Source organism: Toxotes jaculatrix, chromosome 6 (assembly GCF_017976425.1).
Source record: "Toxotes jaculatrix isolate fToxJac2 chromosome 6, fToxJac2.pri, whole genome shotgun sequence".
Taxonomy (NCBI): Eukaryota; Metazoa; Chordata; class Actinopteri; family Toxotidae; genus Toxotes; species Toxotes jaculatrix.
In genome coordinates, this window is record NC_054399.1 from 17152651 (window position 1) to 17177199 (window position 24549).

Here is a 24549-nt window from a genome sequence, read left to right on the forward strand (position 1 = left end):
ACCCATTGCTCCCCATGTGGCCAAAGATAGCATTGTTTTCTGCCTGGCAAACATCCATGATCTGGAGCAAATATTAAGCATGTTTGACTCAGTTCAGGCACACTTATAATAATAATACAAGCACTAATAATGATAACAATAATAATAAGTTTACCTGTATAGAATTTTTCAAAAACACACTGCAAAGTGCTTTACAGAGACTTAAAACCAAGAAACCACCAAGATAGAAGTGGAATGAAATATTATAATTAAAATAATCGGGGAAAAGGTGTTTATGCCATTAAAGTTCTGAAGTCTCTTTTACTTGTGCTGAGAATTTTTACATTCTTGTATTGGTACCACATAAGTAAAGGATGTGACTACTTCTTCCACCACTCCATATTAAGACATGTTAAGTAGCAAAAGTATTTCACTATGTTAGTGATACTGCACTTATCACACTAATATCAATATATAACATGTTAAACCCACACAGTCGGCTTCTCAATTAGCATCATGTGCATTTTACAATTGAAACAGAGCTGTAGCCATTGGGACAAGTCCGCTGTCACTCGAGAAAACCTCCAGTGAATGCTTTAATTGTATTTGCAGCTCGGGGACTGTCCCGCCTCTTGAGTGTTATTATTGGTTTCTTTCAAGAGTGCTTACATTTTCCGTTCTCTGATTGGCTGAGAGAGCTTTCTGTTTTGGTCGCCTGCCAGCGGCCGTCTGGAAGGGGAGGGGAGCCGTCTGCCTTCCGCTTCTGGGCTGGATTGACACACAATGAGGAGCCGAGGCTGGGGAGACGCTCCACAAACGCCGCTGTAAATAAATACAACAATCACTGAGGCCGGAGAAACATGGAGAACCAGGTACAGTGGCTTTTGTGTCTCCTTACGGAATCTGAACTTTTGACGGTGAAAATGGCAGCAGGCTGCGCGCTGGCAGGGAAGGAATGAATCCTCTGTTCTGGTCGCCAGAAGAAAAAAACGCTCCTGCTGCTAATGAACTCGTAGTTCTTTGGCTCTGGAGCTATGCTAGCTGGGCACTCATACATCGGTATTTACCGCTAGCTAGCTTCAGTCTACCACACCATTCAGCACCGCTGCATAGCTGAACCCACAACCAGGCACACAAAGAGATTCACACCTGGTGTTTATTCTGCTCTGGTGTGTTTTTTAAAGAGCACGTGCACTCCATTAAACACTGCGAAGAACAATTTGAGTCGAGGTTTTGTGTAGCTAAGCTAAACTTGCTAGCTAGTCTACCTTTCAGGAGAGGGTCGGCCGTTGGCTAAAGGCTAAGGAGCCGCTACAAGGCGCCGGGGAAAAGATTTGTCCTCTCCAGGTTGGGCTGGAGAGGCGGGGTGGTGTCTTTACTGCCAGAGGCCTGAAACCTTAACATATACAAAGCTAATAAAGGCATTCAACTTATGTAATATATTTGTATTATTTGCCAACAGTTGGTTTATGTTTAATTCTTACGCACCACATTCATGATTGTAGACCAGATGTAGCATGGTGCAAAAGCTTGAGAAAATCTGTGTGGCAAACGTTGAACTTGAAGCCAGTCATGATGACCACCTTTGAATGGGTTGGTCATTATAAAGCAAAGAACCCAGACTATAAAGCATAGTTTTAAGGACTGGCATGTAAACCCTTTTATCTTGCAAGATCATGGCCTCGCATTTAATACTTTAGCATGTACACATTTGCACAGTTTAAGATTTATGTTATCATAAAAAGCTACATAATTTATTTTGCAGAAAACAGAAAAGTGGGTAAACCAAATTACATATCTGTTAACTGCAATGGAGATATTGCTTCAGAATGGGTTACTCTCTAAATGCCTGAGGTTATTCAGGACTATATTTCAAATGGTTAGGCCACACACACCCATGGAAAGTGGCTCAGCCACTTTCTTGGAACTAGTCCCCATTCAGTGTTGGTCCCTTTGAAGTTTTAACTAGATCTGTGAATGTGCATCCAGAGGAAGTCTTTTGTGACAAGTTAAGAGGGTAGTCAGGTTGTACTTTTGTGGTGAATGTTTGTTACCTATGTTTCATGTGAAAGTTTTGCATTAGATTTTTCATTTTTTATTGCACAATTATATACAAAATTGCCAAACAGCAGCCTGGCGATCAATCCTACCTCCAAGGATGTTTTAATGTTTTAGTTCTTTTTTGGAGAGGTGTTGATTCAGCTTCTTGGTTTTATGGCATTTAATTTTTTTTTTTTTTTTTTTTTTTTTAGCAGGGTTAGACAGCATCAGTTTTAGCCGGGTATACCTGGTAAAGGGTAACTGACTCTGAACGTATACAATTTGCAGTGAAAATCAAGGAGATCTCTGTGTATTAACATTGCAATTGGGATGACAGGATGAGTGGTCATGCAGCCTTTCATACTCCCCTCACAGTCATTCACACACCCTATTTGCAACACTCACTGTTTTCCTTGGGTGCTGCCGAAAGGCTGTTTATGACACCCCTGTGGTTCTCCGGGATTGACCATTTTCCAACACAAGTAACTTTTTCATTTCTGTTCAAGTCATCTCTTGGATATCCAAGGTTGGGTATGATGAAGGATTTAGCTGGAAACACAACTACTGTCATGATTGTGTTTGTATTTGTGTGTGTGTGTGTCCTCATTTAGGGAAGCTTTCTGACTTTTCATTTATTAGCTGGAAGAGATTAACATGGTCATGAGGGATGTTATTTACATGGCAGCTGGGAGTTCATTGTTTTCACGGGAGCCACTGTGTCTGCTGAAATTTGTATTTCCCCTCACTTGCAGCACTGTGTATGAGAAAGAGAGAGGGCATGCGCATATCATATCAGTGTTAGTGGCTTTGTGTATTTTGTTTTTTGTATCCATTGCATTGCCTTTAGCCAAGGATAGCTAAATTAATGTGTTGCCAGTATTCATTTTGCCCATCTGATACTAGTACAGTTGAATGACTGAGATACAAAACCACTGTTTTCTAGATGTATGACCCCAAGGTTTCATGTTTTCAGGCAGCTTGACACAGTTCAACTAAATTCCGTCTTCCATGGAGCCCGCCATGTTGCACCACCATGTTTCCACAGTAGCTCAGAAGGAACATATCAAAGACTGGCTCAAGAGAGGGCCATTCATGTTTTTTAATTTACCTGAAGGCCACCTTAGCTTCTTCTTCTTGTTTGGGAGGGATGTGGGGGCATCATTCTGCTAGATGCCCCCTCTCGCTGCTTTTCTTTATCTCATAGGATAGTATATTACATCTCTTTAGGTTTAGGGCTGAAATGTCTACTTTCTGACTTTTCATAGACAAGTAATCGACTGGTCCAGAAAAGAACAGCAGATTAATCAAGTTGCAGGCCTTGTGTTTTATCTGCCTCATATTGCCTTCTGGGCTCTGGGCATTTAGATTTTTCGTAGAAATTATATGTTTGAGGCATTTGAGTTTATTCTTCATTTCGTTTTGAAATGACTCATTATCATAGCTCATTATCATCTTGATTTTTATGTTGTCCTTATCACATTCCTGTTTTTGCAGACACCCCGGGGGAAAGGGGGTGATGATGATGACCAGGGGGGGCTGCTCACCGTGGGTGTGGTGGAGTCTTGAGTTTAAGGGCATTATGGCCACAGAATGGCCGGGCAGAGTGCCAGGCAGGGGAGGGGTGTGTGTGTGTGTGAGTGAGTGAGAGAGAGAGAGAGAGAGAGAGAGAGAGAGAGAGAGAGAGAGAGAGAGAGAGAGAGAGAGAGAAAGAGTGTTAGCTAGAGAGTGCCAGACCAGCTCATCTCAATCCTGTCCCCTCTAATCCCCCCACTCAGTCCCAGCTCACGAGCTGCTCGGTGCCAGGGCCAAATCCCCACATTCTTCAGTCCTCCCCTGGACATAAAGTGCCTTTCTGTCCCCTCTCGTCTATCCACCGACCCACCCCTCGTTCCCTCCTGTGCTCCATCTCCATAGCCTCTTCACTTGCTATGTCCATCGCCACCACAGCACCATCACGGGGTCATTTGCGTGTCCCGTTGCAGTCATTGTTCTTGGCAGAGAGAGGTAGCCCAGCAATGTGCCCCTCTTCTGGACGAACCTTTTGAGATCTGTCGGCTGAGCTAATCGCTCCCATTCCACGGGGAGCGTCCCAACATCAGTCCAGCTTTGTGTTTGTCCAGGCCAAGTGTTCATCCTCTCCTCTTCACTGTACTCTCAAAATAGAAATTCAGAGGTTTTGTTTAAGGTGGAATCACAAACTAATGAATAATGGACCTTTTGGATTATTCTCACAACTGGTTTTGCCAATTTTTCATGGTATCTGCAGATCTTGAAAAGTCTTAAAAACAGTGAATTCATTTTCTTCAAAAAAGGGTTTAAATGGGACTAAAAAGGTTTAAATTTCATTTACAATGTCTGTCTGGAAAATGCTCAGTAATATTGTTCCAGGCCTCTGACCTTAAATTAGATGTTTTTTAATTGGTTCATTCATTCATCCATTCCTTTTTCTGTTGCTTGCAGCTCCAGGTCATGTTTAATGATTAATTAATCATATTATTAGGGATATGCTAGGAAATAATATCAAAAGTGTGAAATAAATATAAATAAATTGACATTTATCTTAAATTGCACTTGGTATTTTCTGTCCACATGAGAAGCACCTTGTAACTCTTGTAAGTTAATTCAACTTCTTTTCTTTATCTTATGTAAATAAATTAAAAATCTTTGGATTTGGACCAGTGGTTGGATAAAAGAGCGACATGAAAATTTCATCTTGGACTATAGGAAATAGATTGTGAAAAATTGTATTTTTTTCTTTATTTTCTGATATTTTATAAACTAAATAATTTGATTACTTTCTAATATATCTGCAAAATAATCAGTATTTACAATAATCTTTACTCACAGCATTATCTGTTAAAAAAGTTCAAAGTTAAAGTCAGCTTGCATATTTTTTAGTTCTCTTTTTCTTGTTTTTAGACTGTCGTGTTTTATTTTTAAATTACATCAAGTTGTGATATCTTGCAGGTTACCTGAATATAGACTCAAGAAAGGAAATCATTAAATTTAGCTCTACCTTTCTTATCGTGAAAAGGTGAGGAATCCACATGCAGTTTAAACAAAAGCAGAAAAATCTCAAGGTGTCTGTTTGACGTTCCTCTTCTCACCACAACATGTACAAAGTGTAGATAATGGCAAAAAATGTTTCGCTTCTACAGCTTTATCAGTTTCTTGATCAGAATAAATCTGTTGCTTCTCATCCTGCCTTTGTTATTCTTATTTTACCTATTTTTGCTTGTGTCTATGCTCCCACGCCTACAGGCTCTGTATAGTAATATGCAGTTTGTGACTCTGATTTCTTCTCATCCCTTTCAGTGCACAGTGCAGGTGAAGCTAGAGTTGGGCCACAGAGCCCAGCTAAGGAAGAAAGTGACATCAGAAGGTTTCACCCACGACTGGATGGTGTTTGTCCGAGGGCCAGAGACCGGCGACATCCAGCACTTTGTAGAGAAGGTCGTCTTCCGCTTGCATGACAGCTTCCCCAAACCCAAGAGAGGTAAGACAAAGAGATAAGAATGTGTGAGCATGTAAAGTTTGTACAAAGCAGGTACAGTGACACTGTTGAAGCTAGGGTCACATCTGACGATTATTGTCATCATTAGTTCAGCTGCTTCTTTTTTTGATTAATTGATTTGTCTGTAAAATGTCAGAAGGGTATCCGCTATAGCGGCCCAAAGCCAAAGATTATGTCCATCACCTTCATGGTAATGCAGTAGGAAGTTTGACAGGGCTACAATTGTCAAATAATGTCTCATTTTGTCAGAGACTTTAGAGGGACTCTGTTTCTTGGAATTAATTTCGTTAATTAAATGATCAGAGTATCAAGGTCAGCTTCTAGAGGAGCTTGCCGGATCCTTAAAAGAAGCTCGGCCTTCGCACAATCTGCCTTTTCATTTAAGGCCATTAAGGAATGGAACAAGCTCCCTGATGCTATGAAAACATAAGTAGATTTCCATACTTTTTTCTGTGATGCCAAAAAAAAAGGATTTCAAGAAATAAGTCTTGTCATTAATTTGATACAGACAAAGTATCTGAGATTATTTATATATATGTACATGGCATAGTATTGGGTGTGAGAATTGAAATTTGTATTAGTTGCATCTGTGATTGAATTTAGTATTTAGTATTTGCTGTTATTTGAACTTGTATTTGTATTCATTGCTCTAGTTATATTAGTGTATTAGTGCCTAACTGCCCAGGGAGCTACGGATGGAAATTAGGCAGTAGATAAATCTGGTATATCTTTTCTGTTTGTATGAGATTAATGCTTTATGTACATAGTCCCTGGTGGACAAAGGTAATAAACTAAACAAATAGATTCCTCTTCCCTGTCCTTAACTCTACTGTTATTTCAGGATGCCATTCTATTCATGAGCGATGTGAGTGCAATAACAGTGTAGCAGTCATTGACATGTCTTTCTGTCTGCAGTATGCAAGGAGCCTCCATACAAAGTGGAGGAGTCGGGCTACGCAGGCTTCCTCATGCCCATTGAGGTTTACTTCAAGAACAAGGTAAGACTGACTGGACAGAGACAGTAAATTTTAGGCTGCTGACGGGTTTATTTTTGTAGAAAAGAAATTTAGGCTGTGGAAATAAAAATACTGGAAAGTGTAGGTTTAAGGAAATCACAGATAGACAATAAATCTTTGCGCTTTGATGTGGTTTACATTTTGTAAATTGATTTAGGAAATGCTATATTATGGAATCTTTAGTAGAATTAATGTGGATAGTGTTCGTACTCGGGAGAATAAAATACTCACTGTGCTGCTTCGTGATTTAACTCATTGTGCCATTCGGAAATTACAGGATACAGTCTGTGATAGATATTCTGCAAGATCCAGGTTTTTCCTGCAGGAATCTACCCATGTTAACCAGGTTAATTCTTTAATCTGATAAAGAAAACTGGGTTTTCCTTTTACTTGATGTGCTCGAAATCAAGTTACCACTCAAAACCAGGAGTAATCAGATTACTTAAGTGCATATAAACGCAGTGATGGTTCGGAAGCATTGATGGAGCAATATTTTTAGTGAATGGTTTCACACTGCACAGATTTAAATATACACACTCACTGTAGGTTATACACTTGCACTTATATATCCACACAGCCCATCAAAATACTTCATTATATTTGTCAAGCATTTCTTTGATGTGGGGACATTCCTCTCCTGTAGTGAAACAATTAAAACGATCACACACTATTATACTGGCACCTTTAAGTCTCTGTCAGCCATTTAAATTAATCATGAAAGAAAGAACCACTTTCCTCACATTAAAAGATAAGGACAGCACTTAAGAGGTATGTGCACATTAGTGTAAGATCGTCTCCTGCAAGTCTTCAGAATAATGAAGAATAGCTGAAGGGAAGCAGGAGGACTGTAAATATGAGCAACCATTAATCCAACTCCACATTTATTAGAAGACAATTTTGTTTATAAAACCTCTGAAGAGCGTCTTAATGCCTTTTCCTCAGCTGTAATTGTCCCACTCTCTACAACTCTACAGCTTCTCTCAGGAATGTTAGTTGTGTCTTATCAGTGTGCTGGGCTCCAGCGTGTGTGTCTGCTTTATTGACCAGGGTTATAGTTCATTCATTCAGTTTTTATCTTTCATTGTGAAATGTGTAGGTATTGAGAGGTGGTTCTATGTACAGCAGTAACTCAGAAACACAAACACAAATGACTTTCTGTCACACATGCTGTCAAAGGAGTGATAAAATGAAACAGATTAACTTCATAAAAAGCTCTTTTGTTTTGTTGTTGTTATGCAGGAGGAGCCAAAAAAGGTGTGTTTCAACTATGACCTGTTCCTTAACTTGGAGGGCAACCCCCCGGTCAACCACCTACGCTGTGAGAAGCTCACCTTCAACAACCCCACCAAAGAATTCAGGAGAAAGCTGATCAAAGCTGGAGGGGTGAGGCTGCTTGATACACTGGCTGATTCACTGGACTGATTACTGAATAACTAATGGTAGTCAAAAAGAGAAACTATATATAGTAATTGTGTACTCATTCTTGTTGTTATATAGGTTAACAACAGCCTATATGAAAATCTTGCCCTTTCTTGAAATATACTAGACACTGGATAAATGATGACATGGTTGGAAACCTGTCTATTAACCTTTTCCAGTTTTTCTTTAAACAGTAGCCTAAATGCTGGGCATCTGCAGGTTTTAAAGTCTGAAAAAGTTTCCTTCAAAAAAGCCTTAAATCTTAAATCTAATTTACAAGAGTCTCTAGAAATGTTCTCCTGTCTACTGTAGGCAATAATAATTGTTGGCCAGTGTTTTTGTATCAGATTGCAGGCTGTTACGAGATGAGACAAACCTATAACTTAACATTAAAAGTGGACTGTGACCCTTAGCTACTGTAGCTTGTCACTATTGCCAGCTACTGTAGATTGGAAGCTCACTGTCTCATAAAGAGCAAATTTCGACTTCACAAAAACTTAAATTAGCTTTACTTGATCATTTTAAATTAGTTAATCCACCCAACCGTTTTATGGTGCTTATGCAGGCCCAGGTCACATTAATTAAATTAATTAGATCATTAGACAATATTAAACTGCTGGGAAGTGGAGAAAAAAAATAGGATATAAGAATAAATAATTCTAGGCCATATTGTCCTAATCGTTTTCTGTGAAACGGGTAATAAATTGCATAATAATGTCTGTGGAATTAAAAACGTCTTGAAAAGTTTTGAATTTAACTCGGGGAATCCTGCAGAAACCCTGTCAATGCTACTTCACAGGTTTTATTTAGTTCAGACATTGACTCAGAGAACTCTGTTTTTTTTCTGTTGGTTTTACATGATGAGCGACTCAAGATACTGCAACACCCATGAGCCTTGTTGAATCTGTGAACAAAGCACAAGGACCACTGTTGTCGAATTCATTCAAAATTGACACAGGAGTAAATTTATTTAAGCTGCAGATTGTAAAATCAGTTTTCTCAACACTGTAATGTTTAGTTTTTAATGGTTGTGCACATGGGAAAATGTTTAGTTCTGTGATTGGATGCCTCTTTCTGAAATGCAGTTTTAGTTTTAGTTAACTTTTCCACCATAGAGCTGCAACAATTAGTCAATTCTGATTATCTATTAATCATTTGAGTAATTTTTCAGGGAAAAATCCAAACATTCATTGGTTACTGCTTCTCATACATCACGATTTAAGGATTTTCTCTATGAAATATGACAATAAGCTAAATATCTTTGGGTTTTGTCCTTTTGGTTGAATAAAGGAAATGATTTAGAGACATAACCTTGGGCTGTTGGAAATTCTAACAGACAATTTTTTTTTCTTCAATTCTCTGGCAGACAAAATAACTGATATAAATAATGAACAGATTAATTGGTAATGGAAATACAAATATATAGAAAGTTAAATGGAATTATTACTTTTAGAGCCAAGGGTGGGTGGGTCCATAATAGCTTGTGTGTTCAGTCAAAGTAAATAAAAGTCCTGAAAACTGTTAATACTGTTTTATTTACAGTGCACATACAATGAACCAGGGCTTTAAAGTGAACACCAACACTATTAACTGTTGTTGCTTTAATTCCAGGTATTGGTGGTTCCAGAGGGGGCTGAAGCTGTATCCAGACCCAGTCCGGATTACCCAATACTTCCCACCATCCCCCTCTCTGCCTTTTCAGACCCCAAAAAGACCAAGACCTCTCATGTGTCAAAGGTTGGTTGACTTGCCCACAAAAAATGAACCTGCTATAATCATCTTAGTCATCCCATGGGTTCTCAGCTTTCTCATTCATTCAGAATATTTAACTTGAAAGTCACAACTTCACTGCATTCATTACATTCATTCACTACATTCCAGACAATTTTCATTGACATTTTTGGGGGGGGGGGGGGGGGGGGGGGTGTTATAGAAGTGAATATCTCAGTGAACATCATGTGCCCTTTACAAAATCATTAAATCAGTCTTCAGAGCAGGCTGACTCAGGCCTCTAATCATTGCCAGCTGTTTCTTAGCATCTGTATGCATGTATGCAGAATTACTCAGCCTGATTATCTGCCAGGAGAGGGGACTTATCAGGAGAAAACAGGAAATTGATCCTCTTGCACTTCTCACTGCTGCCACTGTTACTCTATCGAGCCCAGCCAGTACAATGGTATGGTTTTCATACATCTTTCAAATGAAATGGGACTTGTTTTTTATTCGTGCAGTTCATCTTGTATGGTGTTCTACAGATTCCTCCTCATATTTTTTCAAGGCACAGTTTGATTTTGGGTAAGTGGCTAACTAACTTCAAGACACTTCAGTTGGTGCCCAACTTGGTAAATGAGAATATATCCTGTAGACTAAATTTCCGCTTCATTTTTACATCGTTTCTTGAATCCACATTATTATTGTGGCAGTGAGTGGGCGTTTGTTGAGCACCAGCTTCAGGCAGGGAGAGGACTTGGTTTCATCTGGCTATGTCCATCTGCTGACAGAAAAAGTTAGTGAGAGTCACCTCTAAGACACACACAGGACCACTCTGTCCAGTCTCTGAATATAATAAAGTCTCTTATGGACATATCAAGTTTTAATAGTGTCGGTTGAAAACCTGTAAAACTGTTTGCTGATATGTGGTTGGTCAGTGTGGAAATACCACCTCCTGTGTCACTGTGCCAGACAGCTCTGTTAAAAGCCACAGCTGTGGCTCTGGTGAATTTATTTGCACATTTACCACATTTTTTATCACAAATTTAAATTTGCTCGTTGACTGACTGCTGTCAAGTTAAGAGTCTAATATGATGGAACTCCAGGAATACAACAAGCTTAATCCATAACCTGTTTGCCAGCTTCCTTGTTTGCCTTTGGTTGTCTGTTCAAGTTGTTAGCTGGCAGCAGTAGCAGTGTCAAAATACTGTCAATACTGTAGCTCAGGTTTAAGCCACACTAGCTCCGGGGACTGCAAGAGCTGCTAGTATGGATGTAGACTCTTTGTCCTATTATTACATAGAAAGGTAGGTTTAGGTCACAGATTTTCTCTTTATCATTTTTGGGGGGATTTATTTTGGCTGAAATGCAATACTGACCAAAATGCTTACATTGCATTACAGACTTGATTGGCATGGCTTGATTTTGGAACTGAGGTGTGAGCAATGTCCTAAAAACTCTGTTACAAGGTCTTTGAGCAGTTGAGTCTGCTTCCTTTTACTGGGCCTTGAGTTGAGTGTTTTAAGAGTACACTGATGATGACAGTGCTGTTATTTTTTCTCTTCAGGAACCCAGCAAAGAAGGAAGTGGTGGCAGCAGCAAAGGACCCAAACCGCACAAGCTGACCAAGGAGCATCGCGAGCGGCCCCGAAAAGACTCTGAGAGCAAAGCCTCATCGAAAGGAGACAACGACAGAGACGGAAGTAGCAAGAGTGGCCGCGATCCTTCCTCTTCCTCATCCTCGTCTTCAAAAAAACCGCCAGAGATTAAAGTGAAAGATGAAGTAAAGGTCCTACCCAAGGCTGCATTCAAGGAGCCCAAACTCACCCTGAAGGAGTCAAAGATGGAGGGTATGTCCCCTAAAGGAGGGGGGGCTGGGAGCGGAGGGGGTGGTGGGGGAGGAGGTGGGGGAGGGCCGGCAGAGTCCAAAGCTCCAGGGAAGCGGCCGTCCACTGTGGAGTCTCCCAAACCCAGTGCGAAGAAGCAGAAAAAGGGCAGCTCTGAGGGGCCGAAGGGGCCGGCAGGCGGCGCCTTCACAGGAACTTCTCCTCGTGTCTCCTCCTCGTCTGCAGCCAGTCAGCCCTACGCCGAGAAGAAACCTCCCAAGGAAAAAGGACGCTGGGCCAAAGGCAAAAATGACACACAGGAGCTGAAGGAGCCCAAGAAACTTCCAGAGTCGGAAGAGTCGAATTCAGAGGATGAAGCATCTTCAAAGTCAGAGGTATAAGAGGAGCTTTCACTTCCAGCTTTTTTTTTTTTACATCTTGTATGCTGGTAAAAAAAAAATGTCATTTACAAATATTACATTTCATCTAGGGCTGCAAATAACAATTTTATTATTGCTTTACTGATTATTTTTCATGTTAATTGATTGTTTGATTTTTAGAAAATAGTGAAATTGCTTGTTACAATTTCCTGAAGCTCAAGGAGATGTTAGAGATATTTAATTTACTGTCACACAAGACAAAGAAAAGCAGCTACCCCCCCCCCAAATGAGACGCTCATACTAAGAAATGGAAGTAGGGAATCGATTAATCATTTCAGCTTCATTCTTCTCATTAACTCTTCATTTTCTTCTTCTCCTCCCCTTACAGCAGTCGGCCGCCTCCAGTCTTTCCAACTCCAGTTCCAGTTCTGACTCCAGTTCAGACTCAGACTTTGAGCCAGGACAGAAACAAGGACAAGGTACAGTCCATATTCATGTTGTTTCATTGGGAAGACTGTTTTATGCTAATTAAAGGATCAGAACAAGATTGTGCTGATGAGACTGAGGAGTGAAATCGGCTTATACAGACACCTCACACAGAAATAAAGAGAAGAGATGAGACAGGTTGCCACAACATTCAGGTTGATCGAATAAGCTTTAAACCCAAATCAGACATTTGTGAGAGGGGAAGATTGTGTGTGATGATGCTTTATTCCACTGCTGAGATTCTCTGTGTCTGAAAGAGAATCGTCGGAATGAATTGAGAGTTCAGGTCAAAAGTATGTTATAGTTTGTGTGATTCTGTCCCCAGGCCCCCTACGGTCCATGGTGGAGGAGATCCAGTCAGAAGAATCTGATGATGACGACAGCAGCTCGGAGGAGGAGACCCCCATCAAGACCAACCCCCCAAACCGCGACTCTCGGTCAGTCCTCCCTAAAGATCCTTAGAGACTGTGAATTTGGTCTGTCGTCATTCAGGATCACTGGTCCAGGACGGCACTGTGAGACACATTTACCACTGACTGCTTCAGAGTGTCAGAAATCGATTGTCCACGAGTGTTTACAAAGAAACCATTCAGAATCTGCTGAAACACATTTTTACAGCAGATTCACTTTTCATGTTGCTCTCTTTCCCTGGCATGCAACAAGGTTCATACACTCCTGTATTCCTCTCTGAGGTGTGTTAATGTATCGAAGTGCCAGTGCTGTGGTCAAAGCTTGTTTATTGTTTTGCTGCATCTCCAAACGAGAGCGGTGCAGATGGACAGTTGCTCGCTCCCATCCAAATTTAGCACAAATTGTAAACAAACTGTCTAAAAAATCGGGATGAGACTATGTGAATTAACGCTTGTGTCCATTCACTACTGTTATGTGAATATTAGGAGTTGATAAACAGTTGGTCTTGCTAATTTTGCAGTTGGAAGCGATTAAACCATTGCAGAAGAGGAGGGCACAGCCAGAGAATGCCAGACAAACCTCAAATGAACAAAAACAATGCAGAAAATGTGATGGAAATATGACATGTTGGTTTCATTTACTAATGTGAGGAATGTTACAGTCTCCACTTCACTTGGCGCAAATCTGCCGTTTCATCTGACGCCAATTTCAGCCGCTTCAGTGGACTTTTAAATCACGTGCTTTAAGTCACTTCCCATTGCACTTTGTGCTACATTGAACTTTTGTCAATACAATAACCTTCCCACCTCAGCTAAGCATAGTTTTTTGTGATATTTCTATATATATATCTCTCTATTTCCAGTAAATCGTATAACTGCAATTCAACTGATGTCCATCACACATCTGACATACCTCCAGGCTGATATCACGCTGACACTGAGATTTTATTAAACCCATCTTGCACAGGGTTACAAGAGCTTACTTGTCAGATTGTCTGGGAACATATTGGCATGTAAGAGTAATAACATCTCGTGCATCCAAGTACAGTGCTGAGCAGTATGACAGTGTGTTCTGTCTGTCAGTGCGTGTGATTGACCTCTGACCTCGCCCTGTTCCCCTCTCAGACTCAGCCTGGACAGCGAGAGTGACAGCAGTGACGGCTCGCACCGCCCCAGTCGAGACCCTGCGCCGCCCCCACAGAAACACAGCTCCTCCAATAACAAAGTGAGTCACACAGACCTCTCGTTTTACTGCCTTTTTTCACTGACATATTGACAGGGGCTAAAATAGTTTGACTGTTCAGCTGTCAACCTAGTCCTCAGCCAACATGAACAGGACTTTCCTAAAGCATTATTTGGTACGCGTCTGTGATTATGTGAGTAAAATTAACAAGGCAAATGTGTTTGAGAAAGCCGTGTGTTAGTAATACTATAAATACAATATTGAACAACAACGCAAGCCGTTCATTTAGGCAGAACGGGCTTATTTTGAATTTGAATACATGCTGTATTTTTAATGAACTGGTTTTTTTTATGTGGCTCCTTCCCAATGCAAAATAGCCTGAAGCCATTCAGCAAGCAGACATGGAAATCACAGTGTTTCAGCCCTGCACCAGGCTTCCACCTACATTTCAGCTGTATTCACTGCCAGTGGTGTCCTAGATAGCTCCATGGTCTTACTGCCTCTCTCTTCTTTGTATCCCCTTTCTCTCTGTACTTTCACTCCTCCTTTCCCTCTCTCTGGCTCTTTCTTTGATCTCTGTTCCGCAGGTGTCGGGCAGAAAGAGTCCAGATTCCTCGTTTCGATCAGAGAAGGTGTTGAAGAAGGGATACGACAAGGTAGGAAGGGTAAATCAAACTTTTTATGCTTAAACTCTCACACACACATGTAGTGTTTTGTCATCGTTCAGTGAGTGTATTAATGAATTCAAGATGCAGTAATGGACAGTGAATTGATCCAGATGTGCAGACAGATTCCGGCCTGTGAACCTTTGAGTAGAAATCTCCTCTGTCCTCTGTGTAACAAGGTGATTTAAGTAGTGATAAAGTGAAACTGGTAAACTGATCTTATATCACGGTTTCACATTAAAACATCTGCTGAGTTTAATGGAGATGGATTTTGTAGAGACATGAAATCTCACGCTGGCTACATACAAAGGAAGGGGCCTACCTAAGGATGTAGTTTCAAAACCAAAAGTCAGAAGTTAAACTTGGTGATGCACCTTCTGGTCTGTTGTTCATGGCGGTGTATTTAGGATATCTACAAACTACATTGTCACACTCGGATATTTCCAGCACCGATAGAGTGGAGCAGCACAAACTTAAAGCTAAAACAAAAGCTGGAAACAACATGTTTTCGTGTCAGTCAAGTGTATGTACAATACTGTACAAAGGTTTTAGGCACTAAAAGTAAAGTGAGGATGCTTTCAAATATTATGCCACAGTTTTTAATCATCAGTTAACTGCATGGAAAGTGCAGTAAACAGGCCGTCTCAGGGTCCTCTGTCTCTTCATGTGATCCCAGTCTGACTCTGTGTTGTTCAGATCAGGGCTCTGTGGGGGTCAGACCATCTGTTGCAGGACTCCTTGTTCTTCTTGTCTTTGAAGATGCGACTCCATACGACTCTGACTGTGTGAATTTGGGACTGATCAGATGCTTCCCTCATGGTGCTATGTGATGGATATGAATCTAGAACGTTTGCACAGTACTGTGTATATATAGTGTATATATCCACAACTCCTTAACTTACTGTGAAGCAAACACGTGATCGATCACAATGTAATCAATCAGTCAAACATTTGCCGAACTGAATCAGACAAATTCTGATGCCCCACATCTTGTTATCAATGAAGTCACCAGATGATTAATTAAATATGAGTCTTTACTGTGTGCTGTACCACCACTGGTCATTTTCCCCGAAGCTTAATAGAACTCATATCGTATTTAATAAAATGGAATAACCACTTTTGACAGTGAAGAAGAAAGTGCTCTTCACTTAAGGCGAAGTTAAGGCTTCTCTGTTATAAAATGCTGTGGCAAACCCTTCTTTATCCTTAAGAGGAGAGTATCCTCCCTCGGATTTGCAGAGCTGTATTCGTCCATTTCTTTGATTTTCCAAAACTGGTGATCCAGCATTTACATCCACTTCACGCTGCCATTGGTCTGATGTGCATAGGTGAGAAAGTATGCTGGGTTTGAACTTCTCTCTCTAGCTCTGTGTTTTTATTGGCTTCACTGGTATTTGTGTCACTTGTCATGTGAACCACTGAGTGCAACACTTATAAATGTGTCCCTGGAGAGACTGGCTGAAAATGTGCAAGGCTATCCCCAATTTCTGGCCTGGTCAGACAAGACGTTGTATGACCCACCTCTTTTTCAGTATAACCTGACAGTTAGACCTTCAGATAAAGAAAAACCACACAAAAAGGCCGAGCGGTTATTTCTAGATTCACCATTTGGCATCATTATTCACAACTGTAGAAGGAGAAAATTACCCAGATCACGGAAAACTAAGAATTACAAATGAATCAAACATCTGCACTGAATCTTGACATTCATCTCTTACAAATGCAAATCCTTTGCTCCTACTCTAATCTTGTCTTTAACACTGTACTGACCATGTTCATTGTTCTACCAAAACCCTGCAGGCCTACACAGAAGAACTGGTGGACCTCCATCGCAGACTGATGGCTTTAAGAGAGCGTAACGTCCTACAGCAGGTGTGTGTTCATGCCTCTGTTTTCTGATGACCATCATGCTATATTTTGTCATTAAAATATTGCATCATAAAATCTTGTGGCTGTGTATAATCAACGTATTCTCGATGTGAAACAACTGGAATAATTTGATTCATACATGGAAAAACGGCTCATGTACATGGCATCTGTTTAAAAGAGTCCCAAAACAAAACTGTGGTACTGTTTTTTTCATTAATAGTCTGGTGTGAATGATGTGTGTATGGTAAAAGGTAACAACTGACCTCTCCTCTCTTTGCATCTGTCAGATTGTCAACCTGATCGAGGAGACGGGCCACTTCAACGTCACCAACACCACCTTTGACTTTGACCTCTTTTCACTGGACGAGTCCACCGTCCGCAAACTACAGAGCTACCTGGAGGCGACGGCCACGTGACAGGAAGTGGAAACTGGCGTGTGGATGGCGGCGGCGGCGGACGTAGACTCGCCACCACTCCTCCTCTTTGAGGAGGCGACGAGCAGCTACATCTGTCGCAGCTGTTTCACAGGCCTGGCTGCTGAACCATCGAACAACTACCACACAAACAGAAACACACGAACAAACACAAGCACACATGAAGATACACCAACTTCACTTGACGCTGAGGAGGGAGGAGGAGGAGGAGGATCAGGAGGCGTGGGAGGGAGCACCGTAGTAGCTGATCTCCGTCTACAGTCAGGATTTTCACTACACATCTCTTTTTTTGAGTCTGTGCAGAGCTGTGGAATGCACCCACCCCAAACCCCCCACCCCCACCCTCCTGCCCTCAGTGCTCCCGCCTTTGCAAATCCAATTCTCCTCCTCCTCTCTCTCCTCCTCCTCCTCCTCCTTCACACGCACACTCCTTACTCGGCAGAACACTCCAGTTCCCTTCCCCCTGCTGTCAGCTGGAGCTCATTTCTCTCCCAATATACACTCAAGTTGTTTGTGTGTGTGCGTGTGCGTGCGTGCGTGTGTGTGTGCGTGCGTGCATGCGAGCGCTGCTGAGGTTTAAGAGGAGATGTTGTCTTTGTGGTTACTGACTTCTCTTTGTTCGTGGAGCTCGAGCACAAACAACAGCTGGTTTCCCTCCTTCCCCTGAACACACACGCCAAACATATATATCCAGGTAGCACTTCACTTTAACCCCCCCATTTAGCATTTATAAGCACCATATTAACTTTAAATAAATGGTTTATAACACACTGTAGTGTAATTGTAATACCATTAAAGATGAACATCAGTCAAATACTCACACTTTCTTGTTTCAGGGTCCTGTAAGCTGCCAAAATGAATTTTCTTTTCGTCTCCCTGAGCTGCTCATCGGCTGTGACAGCAGTAATTCTTGGATGCTGAACAGATGTTCTCCTCGGTTTGATGCTCAGTTTATGATAATGCGATACTGATAAAATGATGGAATCTTCACATGGAAGCATGAAATTAATGCTTGAAAATTTACTTAAATGAATGATCAAGATAGTTGCCACTTAGTTTTATGTCGATCAACTTATGGTGGAGGTTCGAGTAATAATATAAAAGAAATTATAATTATAATTACTGGCAGATAAATTTGTCCTTATAGCTGCAAACAACTACATTCTAGTGTGTTTATTGTATGTTCAGTGCTTTTAATTATACAAACGGGGTGTTAAAGTAAAGTGCTAGCCAGATTCATCCACATTTGTCTCCCAGGTCCTTATACGTAACACTGTACACGAAGACACTGAGATATGTGTGTGTGTGTGTGAGAGAATGTGAGGCTGTTTTGGATGAGGTTTCTCTGTTGTCTGAACATCTGAAAACATATGTTCTATTGAGTTTCCCCCTCTACTTCCTCGCACTGAAAGCTGAGCCTTGACCTCCTACCAAAAGCCCCCCCACCCCACTGAAGCCCCCTCACTCCATCCCTCCTCTTCACCACCCTCCTCCTCCTCCTCCCTTATTCCCATATCGGCGTGCATGAAAGGGCTCGACTGCTCGCGGCCAGAGCAGTGGAGGATCACTCCTGAATTGCCTTTTAAGTGGTGGGTGGGGAAGGGAGGGGGGTGTATTTAAAAAAAAAAAAAAAAGCCGTGAAAAAGTAGCCATACTTGTCTCCCACAATCCAAAAATAAGAAAAATAAAATAGGGGCCACGCTTTTTTACATTTTATTTTTCTACAAGTGCATTTTGTGTATTTATTCCCAGACTGCGGTTAAGATAACCTGTGAGCTATGAATGTATATCGCTTTTACTTTTCTACGGCTAGCAACAGCCCCACTCTAGTGCCTTTTTCTGCGAATTGCAGTGTGAGGGGGGGGATGTGTGCTCTGTTAGCCATGGTCTCGCAGATTGAAACCCCCCTCAACCCCCACCCCCCCCCAAAAAAAATACCCCCATTGGGGAAACAAGTGTTAAGTGGGATGCCTGAATATCCAGTATTGTCTTAATGGCTTTCATCCCTGCTTCTCCTTTTCCAGTGTCTCTGTTGGCTGTTGTCCTTTATATCAGTGATATTTCTGTTAATCGAGCCCTCTAGAAATTTTAAGATGGCTATTTTCCATGGATGGTGGTCATGTTTTTATGTTCTTGCTTTCTGAGATTAGATTCAGTGTTCTTCAGAGGAAGCGTCAGGTGACCGTGTGGTAGTTACTTGCATTAATTAGCTCTAGTTACAGTTGCTTTCAGCTGTGTTGTGTGTTTTGTGAGACGGTTGTCATTGAATAGGGTCGGGGGTTCCCTCTTCAAGCGGTTTGAAGTATTTAAACTAATGGTGGAGCGTTTGATACCAAGTTAGCAGCACTTGAGCAGCATTGACAAAGGACATGTTGGCAGAAATATAAGCTAAGCAAAGCACTCCTTGTGTTTTCTTTCCCTAACTATTTGAAATGTATTTCTCAGGGGTCTGCATCATGGAGCAAGATTAGTGGTTAGTAGGACGGAAAACGTAAACCCAGGCTGACCGGTCTCATAAAACTGGCTCACTTTAACCAAGTAATAAACCCACAGAAGTGTCACTTTACAGGATTAGATCAAAAGCTATAAAGGACCAGTAGTAATGAGCACAAATCAACACTGTGACACTTGGTCTCACATGCTAACTACTGTATATCAGACATTTAAGAAATGTTTGCACCACAACCTGTTACCGACCATTTAGTGAACACAGTAATTTCATAGACTCAGCGACAGTGATCATACATCATACTAATCAATAAGTCAACTAATATCTGCAGCTTAACTATATTATAATACCCACTCTTACACATTCACTGTTATTTTTAGCATCATTGATCATATGTTTCCTTGATGTTTACCATGTTTTATCTTCTTTTTAAGTCTGAATTTCACTTTCTGCTGCTGAAACGATCTGATTTCCCCACAGTGATTTATTTTGCCCTAATTGCGCTGCTTTTGATCCGTTGATGCGACCTATGATTGGCTCCTCGTTACACTTCCTTTATGTAAACAACCTTGTGTGTGCGTAAATTGTGGGTCAGCAGTGCCAGGATACAGTTTTGTGAGACTGGTTGCCAGAATTGTGAACTTGCTCTGTGATTCAGACCCCTGGTGTGTTAGTTCCTGTGGCCCCTTTAGGCTTCACACAGACACAGACACACACACACACACACACACAGACACACACACACACACACACACACACACACACACACACACACACACACACACACCAACACCAACCCACTGTGGTCCAGACCTTCAATGAACGCCTCCCCTCCTCCTCTTCAGTTCTCTTCCTGCCGACAGTGTTTTTATTCTGACGCTTCGATAGCTTTAATACTTCGCTCTCTTCTTCTGTTGCCTGCCTGGCTCAGCGACATGTACACACTCCCTCTGCCCAAACTCTAAACACTGTCTGAGCGCGGAATATAACAGAAAAGAAAACCTGGATCCCTGCCACCTTATGTGCCCTGCAGTAACCCCCACCCTCACCCCTCCTCCTGCCCTCACTTCTTCCCCTTCATATTCTCTAGGTGTGCCTCTGGCAACAGAACTTCAGGCCATGATATCTGAGACTGAACTTTGAAACTGTGTGAGTGACATTTGTGCAACTGCGAGTGTGTTTGTCAGCGATAGGAGAGAATTTAAAAAAAAAAAAAAAAAAAACCCAACAACAATAACTTTCCTTCCTGTCCTTTTTCTCCTTGCATCGATGTGGGAACTTTTAAGTCCTAGTTCATGAACTCTGACCTTTGACCAGGCACTCATTCAGTCCCTTGTGGTGATGGAGAGGGGGGGAGTTAACATGGGGACTCGAGCGAAGACCCACTGTCTACCCACAGTCAATGTTTTATTTATGGACCTCTGCACTTTTGGCTGTGATGACTTCAGTACTTAAGTAGTTACCTGAACTGTATTTTTAAGGATTTTATACAATATTTACATGCAATACAATATGAATTGATTTTTTTTCTTTGCCAACCCTTTTTTTTGTTTGTTTCTTATTTAATTGTCTTTATTTCAGCATGTTTGGTCACTATTATTCACAAACAAACATGCCCGTTGAATTTATTTTAGGCGTAAAATGTTGTTATGGGGATGTTCCCTGTATGTTTTTGTGTATTATGATTCTGATGACAGCTGAACACCAAGAAGCAGGTGTTGGAAAATGTTTGCTGGATGAGCTAAACTTTGCTATCACCCTCTGCTTCCAGTACAAATTACTGGACCAGAACGAGGACATGAGGAGTCCACACTTCGGTTCAGGGAACTGAAAACTGTTGAGCTAAAAAAAAATTTATTTTCTGTGTCATGTCCGGTTATGTTTTCGTTTTGTTTTTGTTCTTTTTTTTCTACTCATTAATAGAAGTCTGTACCCAAACAAAAACTGTCATCTTCACATAATTTTACTGTGTAATGATAACATGAGCCTGAAGAAACACATCAGTAGGAAAAGATAGAGTTGTGAAGTTGTGGGGAGCTGTTTTGAGCCATTCAGTTTTCTCACGTACAACGTTACGTTGACTCACAGTTGCAGCACTTTTACAGTTTGGATCTGCATAAAACTGAAAGCCAAAGTCATGACTTCCTTTAACTCGGTGCAGTCTCTCAGCATTTCTTTCACCAGTCCTTCTGAAAAAAGGACACGTGTCCCTGGAGTTTACTCTCCACATTATCTTGCAGTAGCTATAAAGAATTGAAACCTTAGTGTTAAACAAGTTAAGCAGTTACTTTTAGAGCAGAGAAAAAAAAGTCCAAACCCAGAAAACTCAGCAACGCTCTCTTCTAAAGTAAATCTTCATAAACTGTAAAACCTTCAGTGTTCAGTTCTCTGTGCCCTGCTGTTATTACAGACACATAACAAGCCATGACCCCACAAATGTCTAGGGCTTGTGGGGAATTGTGTTCAGTGAAGGCCTCAAAACAAACAAAATAATACATTAATAAACAATGGTACAATGGTAACTACATCTAAACATATGAAAGAAGCCACTCAACACACTGCTGAGAAAGGCTCTGTTCCAAGGCTGGATTTTTAGTAATTAGCGTAATTAAAAATGTCAGTGGGATTTTGAATGAAGTGTTTGTTGCTGGAACACAACAGAAGTTCCAGTTTCCTTTAGGCTCTCTGTTACCAACTGAGTTAGAAATTATATGATTCATTAACTACAACTCCCAAGAGGCACTTTGGCAAAATTCTGCAGATTAAATCGGTTCAGATTTCAGTTTTCGGTCACTTCTGTATGAATTCAGCGACGATGGTGTCGCGTTTTGTGAACAGCTGCGATAACGAATTGTTTTGAATTCACGTCTGTTCTGACTTCCACCTGTGACTGGCTTTTTCTCCATGGCAACAGCAGCTGAGGCTCATGGGTGTTTAAGTATTTTAGAGCTGTCCACTTTTCCAAAATGATGGATAAAACATGATTTCTTGATAACTGATTTTGAAATAATTGAAAATGGTAGTCATAACTTAAACCTAAATGCTAGTTAGATTATCCAGGAGATTCCTGTTTTTATGTTACGCAACACTGAGGATGTAAATGAAAGTAAAAATTGAAAATTTGAACACAGAATGGAGGAAAACACTTCTTTCCACTTTGCAACTCTATGAGCAGATCTGTGGGAGTGGAGCATTTCAGCTACAACTATATTATATATAATAAGTGTATAATACAGCAAAGGTAGAATATCTACTGTGTGGATCTTAAGAGGATGAGGAAAAAGCAAAAATATAGAGCAAATGGTTCATTGCGAATATGTGGAGGGGGGTGGGAGGGGGCATGTGCAGACGGGGTGTTTCCTGTGTCAGTGGTCGTTATAATTTGTCTGTGACAAGGGGACAAGTTTGCCTGTATTTATAAAGGTTTGATTTTTTTTTTTTTTTTTTTACTGGGGAGGAAAGGGTGGGGGGGGTGAAGTCTGAAATGTGGTCAAAGCTACAAACGACGGACAGAACAAATGAACTGGATGGCAGAAGAACAATTTGGTATTTTTAAAAATGGAATACTTGGCATTACAATGCCACCATGTGGCCATATGATGCAAGTTGTTAACAAGGACAAAACATGTTATTTTAATGTTATTTTTTATTTTGAAATCATATTATTAATAAAGTCGTTAAGTACTGTTGTCCCAGAGTCTCCGATCATTGACCGCTGTGTGACCCGGTCATGGCTGCGTGTGGAGGGTTCATTCAGAGTTCATGTGATGGTCAGTGCAGTCTGCGGGGTTAAAAGGACAAGCAGTGGGCCAGCCAGTAATACTCATGATGCATTGACCATCTATTGGGGAAATGTCACTACAGGGAGGGACATTTATTGGAAAAGGCAGATCAATAAATTGTTCTGTGTGACTCAGCTCTGAACGGTGAAAACACACAGGCCTTTTTCACGGCTCACATTTTGTTTGACGTGTCAAAGTGAAAAAAGGTGTGAAAAATAAAATTAATGATGGCTGAATTCCATTTAGCCGCTTCAGTTTTCAGCAAAAAAATAAAATAAAAAATAAGGGCCAAAATTCACCGTTTTCAGCTTCTTAAATATAAATACTGGTGAATTTTATTAGTTTCCTGTGAACAGAATGAATATCTTTGGGTTTTTGACTGTTGATGAGACAAAACAAACCATCTGAGGATGTTACACTGGGCCCATGGAAAATAGGAGTATTGACATTTTAGAATGAATTAACTGAGAAAGTGATCATTATTGGTAATTAAAATAATCTTAAATTGCAGCCTTGGCGAGGCCAAATCACCCTGTTTTATGTTAACACATCCTAAATTTCTGAACCATCTACGGTGCATTCAGAGAGAATTCAAGCCCCTTCACATTTTTCACACATCATGTTTCAAGAATGTTTTAATTTTTGCAAATTTATAAAAAAAAAAATCTGAAATATCACATTGACATTAGCATTCAGAGCTGTTTTTATGACACTTGAAATTTAGCTGAAGTGCCTCCCATTTCTCTTGATAATCTTCTAGATGTTTCTGCGCCTTGATTAAAGTCCACCTGTGGTAAATTCAATTGATTGGGCTTGATTTTGAAAGGCACACACCTGTGTAAGGTTCCACAGATCGCAGACACTGTCTGCAGAGCTCAGAGACAGGACTGTGCGGAGACAAAAATTCTGCTGGATTGAAGATTCTCAGGATCACAGCAGCCTCCATAATTCTTAGATGGAAGATGTTTGAGGCAAACAGGACTTTTCCAAGAGCTGGCTGCTCAAAACTGAGCAATCAAAGGACAAGGGCCTTGGTAAGAGAGCTGACCAAGAACCTGACAGTCACTCTGGATGAGATCCTGTGTGGAGATGGAGACAACCATCACTACTGCACTCCTGCATTTATCTGGGCTTTGTGGCAGAGTGACCAGATGGAGGCCTCTTCTCAGTGAAGGACACATGAAAGGAAGAAAAAAAGCAACTAAAGGAGAAACAAGATTAAACCGTTTGGCCTCAATTTTAAGAGTCATGTCTGGAGGAAACAGACACCACTCATCACCATGGTGGTGGCAGCATCACACTGTGGGGGTGTTTTTCAGCAGCTGGGACTGGGAGACTGGTCAGGGTTGAGATAACCTGGTCCAGAGAGCTCAGGACCTCAGACTGG

General features: G+C 41.0%; 2 protein-coding genes across 3 annotated transcripts in view; both read left to right on the forward strand.

The window, feature by feature from the left end:
• The window catches only part of myo1f (myosin IF), a 35767-nt gene extending 32033 nt beyond the window's left edge, over positions 1-3734 (forward strand). Inside the window, exon 28 of the mRNA XM_041041055.1 lies at positions 3722-3734. Within this exon, the coding sequence (XP_040896989.1) occupies positions 3722-3723 (2 nt within the window). The 3' untranslated portion in view covers positions 3724-3734. The remainder of the gene's footprint in view (positions 1-3721) is intronic.
• Positions 763-22830, forward strand: mllt1a (MLLT1 super elongation complex subunit a). Of its 2 annotated transcripts, none has more exons than XM_041041056.1 (12): positions 763-851; positions 5335-5515; positions 6449-6531; positions 7789-7932; positions 9580-9705; positions 11246-11899; positions 12273-12363; positions 12696-12807; positions 13906-14005; positions 14551-14628; positions 16429-16500; positions 16785-22830. In XM_041041056.1, exons 1-12 carry the CDS (start codon positions 840-842, stop codon positions 16911-16913), a joined length of 1782 nt encoding a protein of 593 aa, XP_040896990.1. In that variant the 5' UTR covers positions 763-839; the 3' UTR covers positions 16914-22830. The 2 variants fall into 2 exon arrangements, with proteins under 2 accessions (XP_040896990.1, XP_040896991.1); XM_041041057.1 differs by having other exon boundaries at positions 14551-14619.
• Positions 22831-24549: the final 1719 nt, after the last annotated feature.

What these genes read in the sequence shown, in the direction of transcription:
- mllt1a (XM_041041056.1), top strand. An exon ending in CCCCCAAACCGCGACTCTCG is followed by an intron (nt 12,808 to 13,905) that starts GTCAGTCCTCCC and finishes TTCCCCTCTCAG; the next exon opens with ACTCAGCCTGGACAGCGAGA. An exon ending in ACAGCTCCTCCAATAACAAA is followed by an intron (nt 14,006 to 14,550) that starts GTGAGTCACACA and finishes TCTGTTCCGCAG; the next exon opens with GTGTCGGGCAGAAAGAGTCC.